This window comes from Hesperophylax consimilis, unplaced genomic scaffold (assembly GCF_061612785.1).
Source record: "Hesperophylax consimilis isolate HC1 unplaced genomic scaffold, BYU_Hcon_1.0 scaffold_42, whole genome shotgun sequence".
NCBI lineage: Eukaryota > Metazoa > Arthropoda > Insecta > Trichoptera > Limnephilidae > Hesperophylax > Hesperophylax consimilis.
This window is the reverse complement of record NW_028301272.1, coordinates 300,107-316,730: the sequence shown is the minus strand read 5'-3', so window position 1 is coordinate 316,730 and position 16,624 is coordinate 300,107. Positions and strand designations below refer to the sequence as shown.

The window sequence follows — 16,624 nt, the reverse complement described above, 5'->3', positions numbered from 1 at the left end:
CTATGTTCACTAGGCTTATCTCAGTTAGACTGTTAATGTAGATGAGAAACAATATGGGACCCAAGACGCTGCCTTGGGGTACTCCATACCTGTTGCCTACTTTGTCACTTTCTTGATTATTTATTTTTACAATTTGTTGTCTATTTTCAATGTAGCTAATGAACCATTTTAGTGGTGGACCTGTTATGCCAATGTTTTTGAGTTTTTGTTGGAGTAATTTGTGTGAGATGGTGTCGAAAGCTTTTGCTAGGTCTAAGAACACTCCTAACACCTTTGAACCGCCATCTAGGTTTTTCACTATGTAGGTGGTTAGTTCCGATAAGGCGTCTTCTGTTCCCATTTTCGCTCGAAACCCGAATTGACGGGTGGAGATCAGTTTGTGTTTATCAAGGTATGCGAGCAGTCTTTTTTTCATAGTTTTTTCTAGTAGTTTCGATAGCGAATTTAGCAGAGTGATTGGTCTGTAATTTAAGATCAGCGTTTTGTCTCCCGATTTATGTATTGGAGTAATACAACCTATTTTTAGGTGATCGGGGACAATCCCGAGGCTGAAACTTTGGTTGAAAATATGTTGAAGTGGTATAAGTATATGTTCTCGGAGACTAATCAGTATATGATTGGAGAGGTTATCTGGGCCCACAGCGCAATTTGGTTTGAGAGAAATAATTAAATCCGAGATTTCCTTTGTACTTATTTTGTGAGCATAAAACGAATGATTTGGTTGTATGGTAGAGGATAGTTTGGTTAAAGAGTCTTCTGTTGTGCCGTTTTTTAGAAGAATTTTTTCAGCCAAGTTAGATCCGACTTTTGCAAATTGGGAGTTAATAAAATTAGCTATTTTACCAGGTTCATTTTTTGTAAGGGTTTTGTTTCCATTTATTAACAGTACTTTGATCTTCGAGTCTTTTTTCGGATTGGAGAAAGTAATATCTTTGACGATTTTCCAGATTTTTTTGGGATCATTTTTGGCGGATTTTATTTCTTTTTTGTAGTACTTGTATTTGGCTTGTTTGATTAATTTATTACAAAGGTTTCTATATAGCAGGTAATTATTTTTTAGTTTGTCATCATTTTGCGCACTTGCATGTGCATTGTGTCTCTTTTATGAATGCTGTTTACTAATCCTTTCGTGATCCAGGGTGTTATTTTTTTTTCTTTATGTGAGTAGTTTTTCGGGGTATTTTTTGTTGTATGTTTAGCAATGTAGGTTCCAACTGTGTTCATAAATGTGTTCAGCGCGTTGTTTGGGTCGGGTTCATTTATTACATTTGACCAAGATTCCTTATGTATGTCCTCTATTAGGCACTTAAAATTAATTTTGTCTTGTACGGAGTTGTTTTTTCATCTTTTTGTTTCTTGTTATGATGTATGCTTAGTGTAGTAGTGAAATGATCTGTGACCGTTGATCGAATAATGGATGAAGGTGTTTTTTTCCTAGTTTTAACAAATATATGGTCAATACAGGATTCAGAGTTTGACGTAATTCTTGTTGGTGAGTTGATTGTCGAATTTAATCCATAGTGAGTAAGTAGACTTAAGTATTCTGTGGTTATTGGTTCCCCGTTTAGTAAGTTAATATTCATATCCCCTGCAATAATTAATTGTTGTGTTTTTTTTATTTTTTTCGAGAAGTTTATTTAAGGAGTTGAAAAAAGGTGAGAGATTGTTATAGCATGGGGGTCTGTAGACGGCAAATATGGAGATGTCTGTTCCGAGGGAGATTTGGATACAGTTTGCTTCGGTTAGGTTGATTTCTGTTATTGATGGGTTTAGTGAATCTTTGGCAAAGATTACTATACCGTCGTTTTGATTTAGATGTTTAGTGGTATGGAGAGTTGTATAGTCTTTTAAGTTTAGGTTTGTGTACGAATCATCTAACCAGCATTCAGTCAAGATAATAATGTCGAAGCTTATGTTTATTTCGTTTAAGAGGATCGAGAAATTATCGAAGTTCTTTCGAATACTTCTAATGTTTTGGGAAATTATGTTTAAGTTGTGTTTTTCTGTGAACAGAGAATTACATTCTGTCGCTTTGTCAAAAGTGTGTTCTGAGTTGTTAAATGTTTCTGTATCAATATTAAGTTGAGTGATCATGTTGCGGTTGCGAAGATACATAAGTTGATCCATACAAAGTTCACACATTTTGCTAGTGGTGGTAAATAATGAGTAATATAGGAGTAAAAATTGAGAGTAAAATTATTCAAATACTTTGGATAATAAAAACTTTTAAAAACATAAAATTTCATGGTGGAATAATTAGAATACTTTGGATAATAAAATAAAATCCTTTTAAACCATAAAATTTGATGGTAAAATAATTCAAAGAGTTTGGACAATAAAAAATATTTAAAACAGTTACATTTGATGGTAAAATAATAGCAGAATTTTGGATAATAGAAACCTTTAAAAACATAAAATTGGATGGTAAAATAATGAAAATACTTTGTATAATAAAAACTTTTAGAACAATAAAGTAATATGGTAATAATGATGGTTAAATAATTAAAATACTTAGAATAATTAAAACATTTTAAGCAATAGCATTTGATGGTATAATAATAAAAAAACATTGGATTATGAAAACCTTTAAAAACATAAAATTTCATGGTAAAATAATTAGAATACTGTGGATAGTAAAATAGAATCCCTTTAAACCTTAAAGTTTGATGGTAGAATAATTCAAAAACTTTGGATAATAAAAAATATTTATAGCAGTAAAATTTGATGGTAAAATAATAACAGTACTTTGGATAATAGAAACCTTTAAAAACATAAAATTTGATGGTAAAATAATGAAAATACTTTGGATAATAAAAACCTTGAAAAGCATAAAATTTTAAAGGAAAATAATTTAAGTACTTTGAATAATAAAAACCTTTAAAACAATAAAGTTTGACAGTAAAATTATTCAAATATTTTGGATAATAAAAACCTTTGGTACAATATAATTTGATGGAAAAATAAGTTGAATAATTTGGGTAATAAAAACTTTTAGAGCTATTGCTAAAATTTGAAATATTGCTAAAATTTAAAATATTGCTAAAATTTATGTTAAAATAATTCAAATACTTTGGATAATTAGAATGTTTAAAACAATAGCATTTGATGGTATAATAATAACAATACATTGGATAATAAGAACCTTTTGAAACATAAAATTTCATGCTAAAATAATTAGAATACTTTGGATAATAAAATCCTTTTAAACCATAAAATTTGATGGTAAAATAATTTAAAATACTTTGGATAGTAAAAACCTTTAAAGGTATAAATTTGTTGGTAAAATAATTCAAATACTTTGGATAATAAAAACCTTTAAATGTATAAAATTTTATGGTAAAATACTTTAAAAACTTTAGATAATAAAAACCTTTAGAACAATAATATTTTATGGTAAAGTGATTAACATAATTAGAGTAATAAAAACATTTAGAATAATAGAATTTGATGATAAAATAATCAGAATAGTTTGGGTAGTAAAGACATTTAAAATAATAAAATTTTATGGTAAAATAGTTAAAATACTTTGGGTAATAAAAACCATTGGAAAAATAGAAATTGAAGTAAAAATAATTAAAATACTTTGAAAGACTTTTAAAACAATAAAATTTGAAGGTAAAAATGTAAAGATAATTTGGGTTATAATAGAAAATGATGGTAAAATAATTAAAATAATTTGGGTTATAATAGAAAATGATGGAAAAATAATTCAAATAAGTAGGGTTATAATAGAAAATGATGGAAAAATAATTAAAATAATTTGTGTTATAATAGAAAATGATGGTAAAATAATTAAAATAATTTGGGTTATAATAGAAAATGATGGAAAAATAATTAAAATAATTTGGGTTATAATAGAAAATGATGGAAAAATAATTAAAATAATTTGGGTAATAAAAACATTCAAAACAATCAAATTTTATGATAAGATAACTTAAATAATTTGGGTAAAAAAAACATTTAGAATGATAAGGTTTGATGTTAAAATAAATAAAATGGTTTTGGTAATAAAAACATTTAGAGCAGTAAAATTTGGTGTTAAAATAATTTGGATAATAAAAAGAATTAGAAAGATTTTTGTAAACAAAATCGGTAGAAATAATTAATGAAATGGGACTTGTAGGGGAATAATATAGTTGCAATGATTGCAATGTGTTAAATAATTCTGCCATTATGATTTATTGCAATACAGGAAGTTTATAATAGAATGCTCAGTTATCTACAGTTGAATCCCCATTTTTTTCAAATCATTTTCATGTTTTATTTCAATTATTTTTTCCCCAGTTGCTTTGCGGACAAGCAATTTATTAGATTTGAACCATACAAATTGATAAAGGGTTTCTTTGGCCCTTTGCTTCGTTTTCCACATCAGTTCCTTGAAGTAAGGAGAGAGTACTTCATTGATGAAGATAGGAGAGGTTGGGTTTAAGGTTTTGGCCTCTTTCTTTAGCGAGAGCAACGATTCCCTTGTTTTTTGGCTGTACAAGGCAATGTGTAGTTTGACCGGGGTGTTCCGCCTGCGATCTTGGGTCCTGGTCACCATGCGGATGTCTTGTAGTTGCAGGGGCAGTCCCAGCGAGCCAGCTACCCGAAGAACGGCCTCCGCGGGTTGTTCTCCCGTCCGTAAGTCCACACCCGCTATTTCCACGCTGTCGGAGAGTTTGACTTGTTCTAAATCCGCGACTCGACTTTCCAGGGAAGAGATTCTGTTGTTTTTTTTTTCGTTTTCCTCACGTAGGAATTTTGCTTCTTTATGAATGTCCTGTACTTGTTTGAGGTTTAATAGCAGGTCTTCATATTGTTTACAGATGAATTCACTGCTTCTTTTGAGGTCATTAATTTCCTCCTCAAACATTTGTTTTATTTCAAAAATTTTGTCATCAAAATGTTTAGTGAGACGATTATATAAGGAGTCGGCTTCTGATCCGAATGTCGCGGCTGACGTAGCAGGTGAGTTCGGTCTGCTTTTGCATTTTGGGCATTTCCAAATTTGTTTATTTTTCAATGACATTTTTTTGAAATTGATGTCTGTGATATTTAAGCAATTGTTATGGAAACCGATGTTGCAAGTGGCACACGTGAGCGCATGGTCATTTTTGGTGATAAGGTTTAGGCAGGCTTCGCAATTCATTGTTGGTTCGCTTTTAAAAAAAAAAAATTAAATAAATATTCGGAATAGAGTAGGATTCGGTGGTTAGTGCGGCCTCTGTGTGGTGATCGAGCTAATAGATTTGTAATGTTTGTAATAATGTTCTTGTTATTGCTCGCAGACACAGATGGCGTTAAATAAAAACGAAAATAAATAAATAAAGGTTATAGTGAAATTTGCTTTTTTAACTTATTTAACTGATCTGGTATGCACTGGACATAACAATTTAATTTATTTCATTTATATATTTTAATTTTCACTGTCTTGATTTAAATATCTATATGGAAATATTTTTATGTTGGTTGATTTTGTTACACTTTATAAAATAAATGTCAAATGTCACAGTTTGAATGATGTTTTTAAATAGATCATTTAGAACAGATTCGTGTATTTTTGATTAGGGACGGCTGGATGATTATACGTAGGATGAAGCACAGTCGCCACTTTAATCCGTTCTGGGTTCACAGAACACTTTTTAACAAATATTTTTTATAATTATTTCGGGAGATGAGCAAAACACGATATAACTTTGTTGTATTATCACAGTTTGAATGATGTTTTTAAATAGATCATTTAGAACAGATTCGTGTATTTTGATTAGGGACGGCTGGATGATTATACGTAGGATGAAGCACAGTCACCACTTTAATCCGTTCTGGGTTCACAGAACACTTTTTAACAAATATTTTTTATAATTATTTCGGGAGATGAGCAAAACAGGATATCACTCTGTTGTATTATTATTGTTGTTGTCATTGTTTCATCTTCTTGGTGAATATGGACTAAAACGGTGTTTCCCATGCATTTTAAAATTTACAAAATTCACTAGTAAACATAAAGAGTAGAAAATGTTATATTTATAATTACGGTCTAATCATAGTTATTGATTTTTTTCATAGTCTGCATAAAACAGGTATACACCAATACATCTATGGAGTACACATACAAAAAACCTTAGGTGAACATCTTATATAGTGTATAATTATAACCATAGAATTAATTAATCAATGTATTATTATAATTTACAATTTGGGAGGTGGGTATGAGTACGGTCGCCCGGGGAACCATTAATTGAATAACCAACACCTATGCCATAGGTCACCCAAAGTGGTTCGCTACGTTTGGTGGCTTAGCAGGGGTGCCCGTGTTCATAGGGTGAGATTTGTCCGGATCTTGGCGACAGATATATATATATATATATATCTGTTGGTTAATGGTTGTCTGTCTCGACACAGGTTTACCCTAGTGAGACAGGCATCGAAAAACCACATGTAAAAAACTTTATATAGATAAATAAATAAAATAAAAATAAAAAAATGATATAATACCTAAGGGTCTAATCTATATAAATATACAGACAGGAACACTCGGCCAAAGCGGCTTCATTGCTATGTATTGCGTATTTAAACCTCAAAAAGACAAGCATCTGACAAATCGATATTCTACTAAACATTTACTTCCTCTTTCAGAAATCACAAATGGAACGCATATCACAAAGAATATAACTTTTTGAATTCCATATTATTTTATAAAAATCTTCTGGTATCTGATCTGGGATAACTTACATATTTACTTTTACAAGCAATACTTGATAAATATGTTTATTTTTAGCTGACGCATGACTGACTGTATTGGATTGTATTGGACTGTATTGGACTGTATTGGATTGTATTGGACTGTATTGGACTGTATTGGACTGTTTTGGACTGTATTGGACTGTATTATTTTAGTAATAATAATAACTACTATTTTTTACTGAACATTTTTGTGCTATTTCCAAACCAGTACTTATGCTTTTCTTAAATAGTTTCATACCTGTTACCATTGACGTAGGAAACATTTTCCGAAATATAATATTATCATAGAGTCATTATATCAATCTAACAATCTAGAAACATATAAATACATAAAAAAAATTGTTAATCATCAAAGCCCTGATGGATATTTACAAATGTTTACAGTTTTTTTATATTCGTGATGTAGTGCATATGGAAAACAACATTTTTAAAAAATATTTACGTAACAAAAAAACTCAAAAGTGGACATAAAGCGTGGTAGTTATTCAATTGTATATTATAATATACGAGAAAGAGAGAGAAAAAATAGTTTCAGAACTGCAGGTAGCATAAAAAAACAAATTAACTAACTAACCATTTCGCCGTTTCCCCGCAGAGGGAAGCAGAGAGGACGGACCGCCAAATAACTCGGTCTTTTTTTTTATTTTTTTTTATAGTGAATACCTCACAAGAGTCCCAACTGCTCCCGTCTGGAGCCAGTGAGACTATGGCATCCCCAATTGGGGGATGTTGTGAGGCTGAAGGTAAGTGGGGAAGGGAAAGAGGAAGGTGGGGAAGTACCTGGCTATTCAGATCTAGTCACTAAACACGGCTAAAGACATTTGGAGCAACGTTTCAATTCTGAATGGTGGTCTTACACCAGGGCGATACTGGTAGTATCTTCCACTCTGGAACGTGCCGCAAATATACTATATATTATTTTAATTAATTAATTGTGAAATAACACAAATTAATCAAATAAAATTTATTTGCGCACGCCGGGTTCGAACCCGCGACCTTCGGAATGGCAGTCCAATGCGTTACCAATGAACTATGCCGGCCGTCTTGGCACACATTCCTTGCCTCATTCACATTCATACATACTCTTCTATTATTCTGACTCTTGACATGGCCCGACTCAAGTATCTGATTCACCTGATCGTGCCATGTCTTCCTCGGGCGTCCCCGACTTCTGCTACCATTTGCATTTGCATCATATATCCTCCTTACACTAATTTCTTCACTCATTCGCTCTACATGCTCAAACCATCTAAGCGTCCCTTTCTTAATCTTACTCATTACGCTTACACCTGCCTTGCACTCTTTGCGAATCTCCACATTTCACACAGGATCGTATATGGTTTAACCACACATACGCCTCAGGGATCTTACTTCAACAGCATTCAATCTACTTTCATCCTTTCTCTGCCAGTTCCATGCCTCACTTCCAGGGTATTAGGGTAGGTACCGGCAAAAAAAATGATAATATAATGTAGATTCAAAATACATAATTTACAAATGCATATTACGTAACAAAGTACACGATAGAGAAAATAAAAGAGAAGGTCATAATATAATACATTTAAATTCATTAAATTCGATATCTAATGCGTTACAAACGATAATGTATTATTGTTGCCCCCATCCCGAGCAGCAAATAAACTATGAAAAGATTACCGATAGTAAATTATCTTTATTTATTTTATTGCATCTATTTAACGATTGCAATTTTTTTATTATTAATACCCCAAACTAGCCTAATGCCCGTATTATAGTGATAACATAAATAATAAAATATTTAAAAAAAAACAATAATAAATGTTGTATATATATCGTAATACATGTGGTAATACAAAAACAAATATATATATACACGATAATAGGAATAAAGTCGGAATGTCTTTCTTCAATCAGACAATGATTTCATTCAGGAAGCTTTCCGATTTCATTCTGCCGCTTTCTATCAGTTATACGGTAATTTGCTTTTGTATTATAATATAAATAGTAAGTGACCTAGAAGCTAATTCTGACAAGGGATATAAATCTAATTATGGTCCCCAATTCAAACACGAGAAATAATTTCACAATTGAATTGGGCAGTTCTGTTAAAAAAAAAACATTTTTTCGTAATCAGCCTCGAAATATCTACATTTGTAAATATGAAACGTGATACACAGATGAGAAATTGTTTTTAATAGACGGTAAAGAGGGTAACGGAAAACAGTAATGAAAAAAACCAAAATATATATATCAGATTCAAGCATCCGTATTTATTTGTCAATTACTTTCGATGCTTTCAAAATATTAACTAGTTCATTAATTCATTTAAACTCCAAAAATGTTTCACATAAATAAGAGAAAAACTCGAGGAAAGCAGGTAGCAACTACTACAGGGTGCGCCAGAGAAACTTACTTATTTGAAAAAATTCCCGACCGTTGAGTTGGGCAAGTAGAGGGGCGGGAGGGGGCGCATCTGGAGGAGGACGTCCCCAAGTTTGTTTCCCATTTTCGTCAGTTGCCATTATGCTGTGATCTAGAGAGCAGCGGGCATGAATTTGCTGCAACAACATTTCCCCAACCGCCTCATCTCCCTCCGAGACGATCTCCCATGGCCGGCGCGCTCTCCAGATTTGACTCCATGTGATTTTTTTTATGGGGTTATTTGAACTCCCTTGTTTATGTCGATCGACCACGGACCATAGATCACCTGAAGAACAACATTCCTGATGCTATTGCCAATATTCCGATTGATATGCTGAGAAGAGTGGACGAAAACTTCAAAAAACGACTTAACCAGCGTATGCGCAATGAGGGTCGCCATTTAAAAGATGTAATTTTTAAGACAGTATGAAAAAAAACTTGGTACATTGCATTTTCAAATAAAAAAAGAATTACAACAATAACTATAGTGCTTTTGTTTTTATTGAACTTTCAAATAAGTAAGTTTCTCTGGCGCACCCTGTAAATGGTTAATGGAGTGGAATCTAGTTTGTTTTGTGATGCCTCCGGGCACACGTGGAATCTTTCAGTTGGGCGTACTAGCCACCTGCAGGATCTCACACATTCAGAAGATGGTTGCTGGTTGCTAGGCCACACGAAGGTTTATTTAGTTTCAATTACAGTGGGCTTAAAGCGCGTATAATTGAAAAGATTTTTAGGATAAAAATAGGGCCGCTGAGTTCATTCAAGTGAAATTTTAATGGTTTAAGTTAAGTCCTCGCACAAAATATTATCTTCAACGTTTTAAAGAGGCTAAATAATGTACACACTTTTTTTACATTACTCTGCACAGGAGTTCATGAGGGAAATAATTTCCTTGAGGCAATTTAGATAAATGTCGTCTTTGAGAATGCCGTGTGGAGGGTTTTTGAGGAGAGTGGGAGTGAACGTGGATATTGAAGAGATCCATGTGTGAGGGAGGAAACACAGAAGCCGGCTAATCGTTCCACAGCCACAGCCGAGATGTTCAACTCAACAACTCTTGTGATAAATATCAACAATGAACATATGCAAATGGTGAGCTCGCGTTTGGCGTGTTTTCCGACTGTGCTCCGGTGCCGAAGGAACCAATGACGCTACTTCCTCGGAGCACCTTCCGTTTTAAATATATGTAGAACAATGACAGCATTCTCACCTTACATCTGTGCTGATGATGTGAGGATGTTACGATGTGAGAATGTAACAATGTGACGATGTTAGAATGTGACGATGTAACTAAAGACTATGTGACGATGTGACGGTGCCACGATGTGAGAATTTGAGGATGGGACGATGTGACTTAAGACGATATGACGGTGTGACGATGTGAGAATATGAGAATGTGACTATGTGACGATGTGAGGATGTGACATTGTGACGGTGTGACGATGTGAGAATCTTAGGATGTGACGATGTGACTTAAGACGATGTGAAGGTGCGACGATGTGAGAATGTGACAATGTGACGGTGTGACGGTGTGACGGTGTAACTTTGTGAGAATGTGACGATGTGAGGATGGGACGATGTGACGGTGTAACGATGTTAGAATATGAGAATGTGACAATGTAACGATATGACGGTGTGACGATGTGACGATTTGACTAAAGACGATGTGACAGTGTGACGTTGTAAGAATATGAGGATCTGAGGATGTAACGATGAGACGATGTGACGCAGGTGATCCAGCCGCTGATCCGCACGAGCCAGGTGTCGTTGAGCTCCAACCCGGACGCTGACTTCCGCTACTCGTCCATCTTCACTGAGGTGGGCATCTACAAGGGTCGTGCGCTCGCCCTCAAGCGCGTCCGCAAGAAGTCTATCGACATCACAAGAGAAATGAAGAAGGAACTAAAGATTGTAAGTGCTTTCAATCGGTGTATTCGTTTACATTTAAATTCTCCCATCAATTTAGCAATTTAAAAAGAAGAAACATTGCAGTATAATATTGATTTCCAATTTATGAAATGGCTCGGTTTTATTGAAATCCAATCTAAACCTTTATTGCTACCGACTTTCAGTTAAGTTTCCCTCATTATTTTGTGGTAGACTCCGTGATAAAATGGTCAGAGTAGTTTTATTACAAAATGGCACCTTTGATGTTGACAATTTATAAATTTGTCCGGTTGGAAGCCACGCTTGTATCATCTTCATTTCAATGCAGGTTCCACCGAATAACTAGCGTTTTAATATCACTCCATCCTGCATCCACAAAGATGACGCACTGACACGATGTACTAACCAATTAGTCTATTCACGATGTTTACAAATTATTTACGGGACCATTGATCTTTATTACATCCTGCTATCATTAGATAAAAATATGAAAAAAATATAAAATGTATAAATATATTAAACAATCGTAAATTTATTAACTTGAAACAAATTCAAGATTAACTGTTATAATACTTTGTTAGAAAGTGGCTATCATTGAAGATGAAGAGGTTATTAAAGTGGCCCGACATTAAATTTATAGCTGTTTTTCTTTGCTTTAAGGCGCGCGGACTGCGGGTGTTAAAACTGTTCCGACCAGATGGTTTTAACAAAGCATCGAAAGCCGTAAACTAGAAACGAAATCTCAGAATGTTTTAGCATTAATTTTCATAAAACGGCTTTGATATTTAAAACAGTTTTTTTAGCTTAAGCCGTCTTAATTTGAGTATTTTTCTTTGCGATTCTTTGTTAATCGACTTAAGAGGAACGGGTGCGCAACCTTTTTCATACAAAATTTAAAATTATATCCAAAATACCCAACAAAACTGAATAATATATTTTTAATCAAAAGATGTAGCAAATATCTAGTAAGTACATGTACTACATTATTTATTAGCCGTTTTAATAATGATATAGAGGCCATTAAATAATTCTATTTTGTGTGATTTTAGAGGCAGCTTTGGCATTTTGTGATTTAGTGAACTTTTGTGAACTAGTAAAAAATATATATTTTGTGTTAACATAATTCATTTGACATTTTGTGATTTAATTTTAACTTGTAAAAAATTATCTTTTGTGTTAACGTAATGGAAAATAAAATAATACATCTTAAAAAACAGTTATTTGGGTAGAAAATTTAATTTACATACGACAAATTTGTGTTCCAATGTACATCGGTCTTTAGTATTTTAATATTAACGCCCATCAATGTGCATTTTCAATATTTTATTTTATATTCCAACATATTATTATGGTGAATATAGCAAAATTTATATTTTAATAATTATCATTAACTCGCATATAATTGCCAATTTGGTCTATATTTTATAATTTAAAACAGAAGCCAATAAAGTATTATATATCCATAATAGATATTTTCTATATCTTTTGATTAAAGAAATATTTATTCATTTTGGCATTAAATCCAAATTTTGTACGAAAAGACCGCGCAGCCATTCCTTTTAAAGGTCTCCCCATTCCTGAAGATTTTAAAGTTGAGTTAATCAAATTAGGGATTTATCCCGCTTGAAATTCATTAGTTTTGATAATTACTTCGGCAAAGAGAACGCTGGCGCTTCTTCAATTCACGAAGCTAAAATCAACAAAGTTTGCATAATTTGACTGAGATTATGTTATGAAATGAAAGGAAGTGTGGAATTTGTGTAGATGCGAGACTTGCGGCATGATAATCTCAACGGATTCATCGGAGCCTGCACGGAGCCGCCCAACATCTGCATCGTGACGGAGTACTGCACCCGCGGGAGTTTAAAGGTTCCTTCTTTTCCTTTTTTCATCTATTTCTATTTCGTTTTTGTTTTTGTTTTCTCGATTGATTTAACAAATGAATTAATGAATGAAATGGGATCTTAGAAGTCGAAATTAACCCACTCTGAAGCTCAGTCAAACCATTTTTTTTCCAATATAACTCTCCACTCTCTCTAACCAGCGAACATACCTTGAACTCGTCATCCTTTATAAAGTCTGCAACATCGACTTAGAAAAGCAAAGTTTAACGAATTATTCCACACTAGCCGAACGCCCACAAATGCTGGTGTCAGGGATCGTATCAGAAGAATGTGAGAATTGTTTAATCAAAATCAAAACCTGAACAATTCGGACATACTATTTGATATGTGCACTACTTTTAGTAGAAAATCGAAAGAATTTTTCCTATTTAAAAAAAAGTACTTCGGCGTACTTCGTTTATATATTTTGTACTTTTCTTAAGTTACTTGTTTTAATTTTTTTCCCTTAAAACATTTCTATATGTATTTGATAATTTTCTCATGTAGTTTTTCCTTTAAATTTATGTAAAATTGTGATTGTGATTATCTTATCTGTTGCTAATGTTAATCTGTGAGAAATAGTTAAGATGCGAATTCTCTAGTTAATGTTTTCTAATTGCTGTGTAAATTTGCAGGATATTTTGGACAACGAGGATGTGAAGCTGGACTGCATGTTCATCGCGTCTCTCGTCGGCGACATCATCAGGGTGAGTCATTCATTACAGTCTGCGTACATTGTACTTGTAGCGTGGGTACATTATCATTAACCTGCCGACTGCCTGTGTCTAACACGGAGGTACCTACTATATATAGTGGGCTTACTTCTCTGAGGAAAACCCTCTTCAATTACAGTCTTTACTACCTTTGTAAATGTTCATTGCTCCCGACGCACCAATTATATTCTAACATTAACTCGCCCACTGCCAATTTTCGGACAAAAGCTTAAAACATTTTTTTTTTATTTATAAAATTTTAAAAAAGGTTGAATACTTTAATTAAAAGTACAATTTATTACTTTAATGTCTCACAAAACTTATTATTCATCTTAAATGGGTCATATTAAATATTTTGTTATTGATGAAAAAAAAAAACTTTTTTAAATTTGCCACAAAATAATATTATTTAAACCTGACAAAGTGAACAGTGGTGGTTCGTGGACTAAGTTTAAATCATTAGGAATTCGACATTGAGGCGATTTAAATATAAATATAACGAATAAACGCGGTTACAAATATTGTTAATTACGGGTAGGTACTATATAACCAGTAATTCTTTCTTCTTCGCGAATACTTGTTTGGTTGGTAGCGCCGGGCAGCGGAAGTGAAGAGCGAGCAGAAGAAGGCAAGATGGAGGAGGATTAAAATTGGTCGGCCTGATGGTCCAAATTTTTTGGTTTTTTGCTGAAGCTCTTCATTTGAGCCTGTTGCCAGTATAGTTTCCCTGGATTCGTGTGAATTTCTAGTTGGCCTTAGAGCCCGTTTTTGTTTTGTTTTTGATTGCTTTTCGTCAGTGATGCTGCACGGCGTATTTTTCGAGCTGGTCGTCCACGTGTCGGTGACCAGAATCCGAGATCTGTGATCTCGAGGAGCGGATTGAATTGGTTGCGAAGGATCATTCAGAATGTGTTTTGCCGTGTCGCATCGGAGGTCCTGGCAAAGAGCTGTTAAGGTGCTGGAATTGGTTGCGAAGGATCAGCAGATCGCGCAGTTTACCTTCCTACCCACCTACATGCAAACGTTACAGCAACTTTTCTTCTTCATCAGCGAATATATATAGTCACGTTAATTTATTTTAAGACATAACAAGTCTTAGGTAATACGAGAAAAATGTATTTGATTTTTTGATTTATTTAGCCAAAAATTACCAAAAAGGCGGATAACTTTTAAAATTTTCTGTATTTCTTTTAATACATAAACCTTTTATAACCTTTCTAGAAAGGATTTATTAAAAAAGTTATATTACGAAAAATCTTAACCCTATCAAAAATTATTGAAAGCGTCAGTGCGTAATAATTACCTGCTGCATCATTCCGACCATCATTATAAATTTAGAATTATGTCATTTTTTCAATACTTCAAAATCTTCCGTTATTATTATTTTACTTTTATAACCATCAATTGTTTCATGTGGACGCAAAAAATACTTTAATAATTCATCGCGTTTTAAATAAGATTCTTCCGAAACATTCTTAGGGAACTTCAGCCCTACCCAGACACACGCACTTGACAATGTACTTCGGTTATATTATATTCCACATTTTTTCTGAATTTTAACTAACTGAAACGCAAAAAAATCAAGTCATTACTAAAATAGTGCGTAATTTTAATCAAGTTCAATTTTTCCGCTCCTTTTGGCGGAGACCGTAGAACGTTCCCGTAAACCCGCTCCAAATATTTCATACAACTCCGCGCGGCGTAAGTCTGGCGTACTACATATTACGTAGGTACGAGTACTACGGTAGCGGTACTACGGTACTAGCACTGCGGAGTATTATCCCGAACGACCCAATCACATGCCTCAATTCCCTGCGAGTTGCTTTCAACTATGTCTTTAAACCTAAAATTTATTTTATTAAGTCGAAACGCAGTTGGAGAAATGAGAAGGAAAGCTATCGGCGGCTTTATGTAGTACACTTACTATATTTCTTTCAGGAAATATACCTTTAATCGGCATCCTGAAATTTCAAAATTATTTTGGATTAAAAAAATCTTAAAAATAATACAAAAAATGGTTGAGGAAATTAAGAGATAAGGTATTCTTGTATTATATTTAGATTATTCCGGACGGTAAGCCCCAACCACCTGGAGCCAGTGAGACTATATCATCCCCTATTGGGGTATGTTGTGACTGTTATGAGGCTGATGGTAGTGAAGAGTAGAAGGAGATGTGGAAGAGAAAGGTGGGGAAGAACCTGGCTATTCAGATCTGGTTACCAAAAAAAGCCGTCATGATATGCAGCAATCATAATTCGACTTTCAAAAAATATGATGTGATGTGTTTTTTTGGTTCTGTTTTTATGGAAACAATGAGAGTTGGAATCTTGTGTAGTATCAAAACCTCCTCAAAATAATTTAGTCAAGTGGTTTTTGTAAAACCGGAGAGTCAAACTAATTTAATGTGTAATAATTTTATCAATTCCAAACATCGAAAGTACGATAATGTATCTGATTAGATAATGTCTCTGATTAGATAATGTCTCTGATTAGATAATGTCTCTGACTAGATAATGTCTCTGATTAGATAATGTCTCTGATTAGATAATGTCTCTGACTAGATAATGTATCTAATTAGATAATGTCTCTGACTAGATAATGTTTCTGATTAGATAATGTCTTTGATTAGATAATGTCTCTGATTAGATAATGTCTCTGATTAGATAATGTCTCTGATTAGATAATGTCTCTGACTAGATAATCTCTCTGATTAGGCGATTGCTTTCATAACTTCGGACATTTAATTTTTTTTTTTTTTTTTAACCACAAAACTTAATTTCCTTATAGTTATTTAGGGACTATTATTTTACGTTAACGGCGATTTACAGCCAGTAAATATTACAATTTTATGGTAAAGATAAATAAATTATTTTACATATAATTCATAAACCTAAAATGTTAAAAGTGTATTAATCATGCAATGAAATATTTATTTACGAAATAACTTTCTACAAATTAGTTCTATAACCCTTTCCGGAAGCATCTTTAGTCAAAACGGTCGTGACCCCGCAC

The 16,624-nt window shown here is 33.2% G+C and overlaps 1 protein-coding gene across 1 annotated transcript in view; it reads left to right on the top strand.

The window, feature by feature from the left end:
* Positions 1-16,624, top strand: part of LOC149408915 (uncharacterized) — a 208,607-nt gene that overhangs the window by 121,230 nt on the left and 70,753 nt on the right. The window contains exons 16-18 of the mRNA XM_089650310.1: positions 10,861-11,040; positions 12,781-12,885; positions 13,535-13,606. Coding sequence (XP_089506436.1) covers positions 10,861-11,040; positions 12,781-12,885; positions 13,535-13,606 — 357 coding nt within the window. The remainder of the gene's footprint in view (positions 1-10,860; positions 11,041-12,780; positions 12,886-13,534; positions 13,607-16,624) is intronic.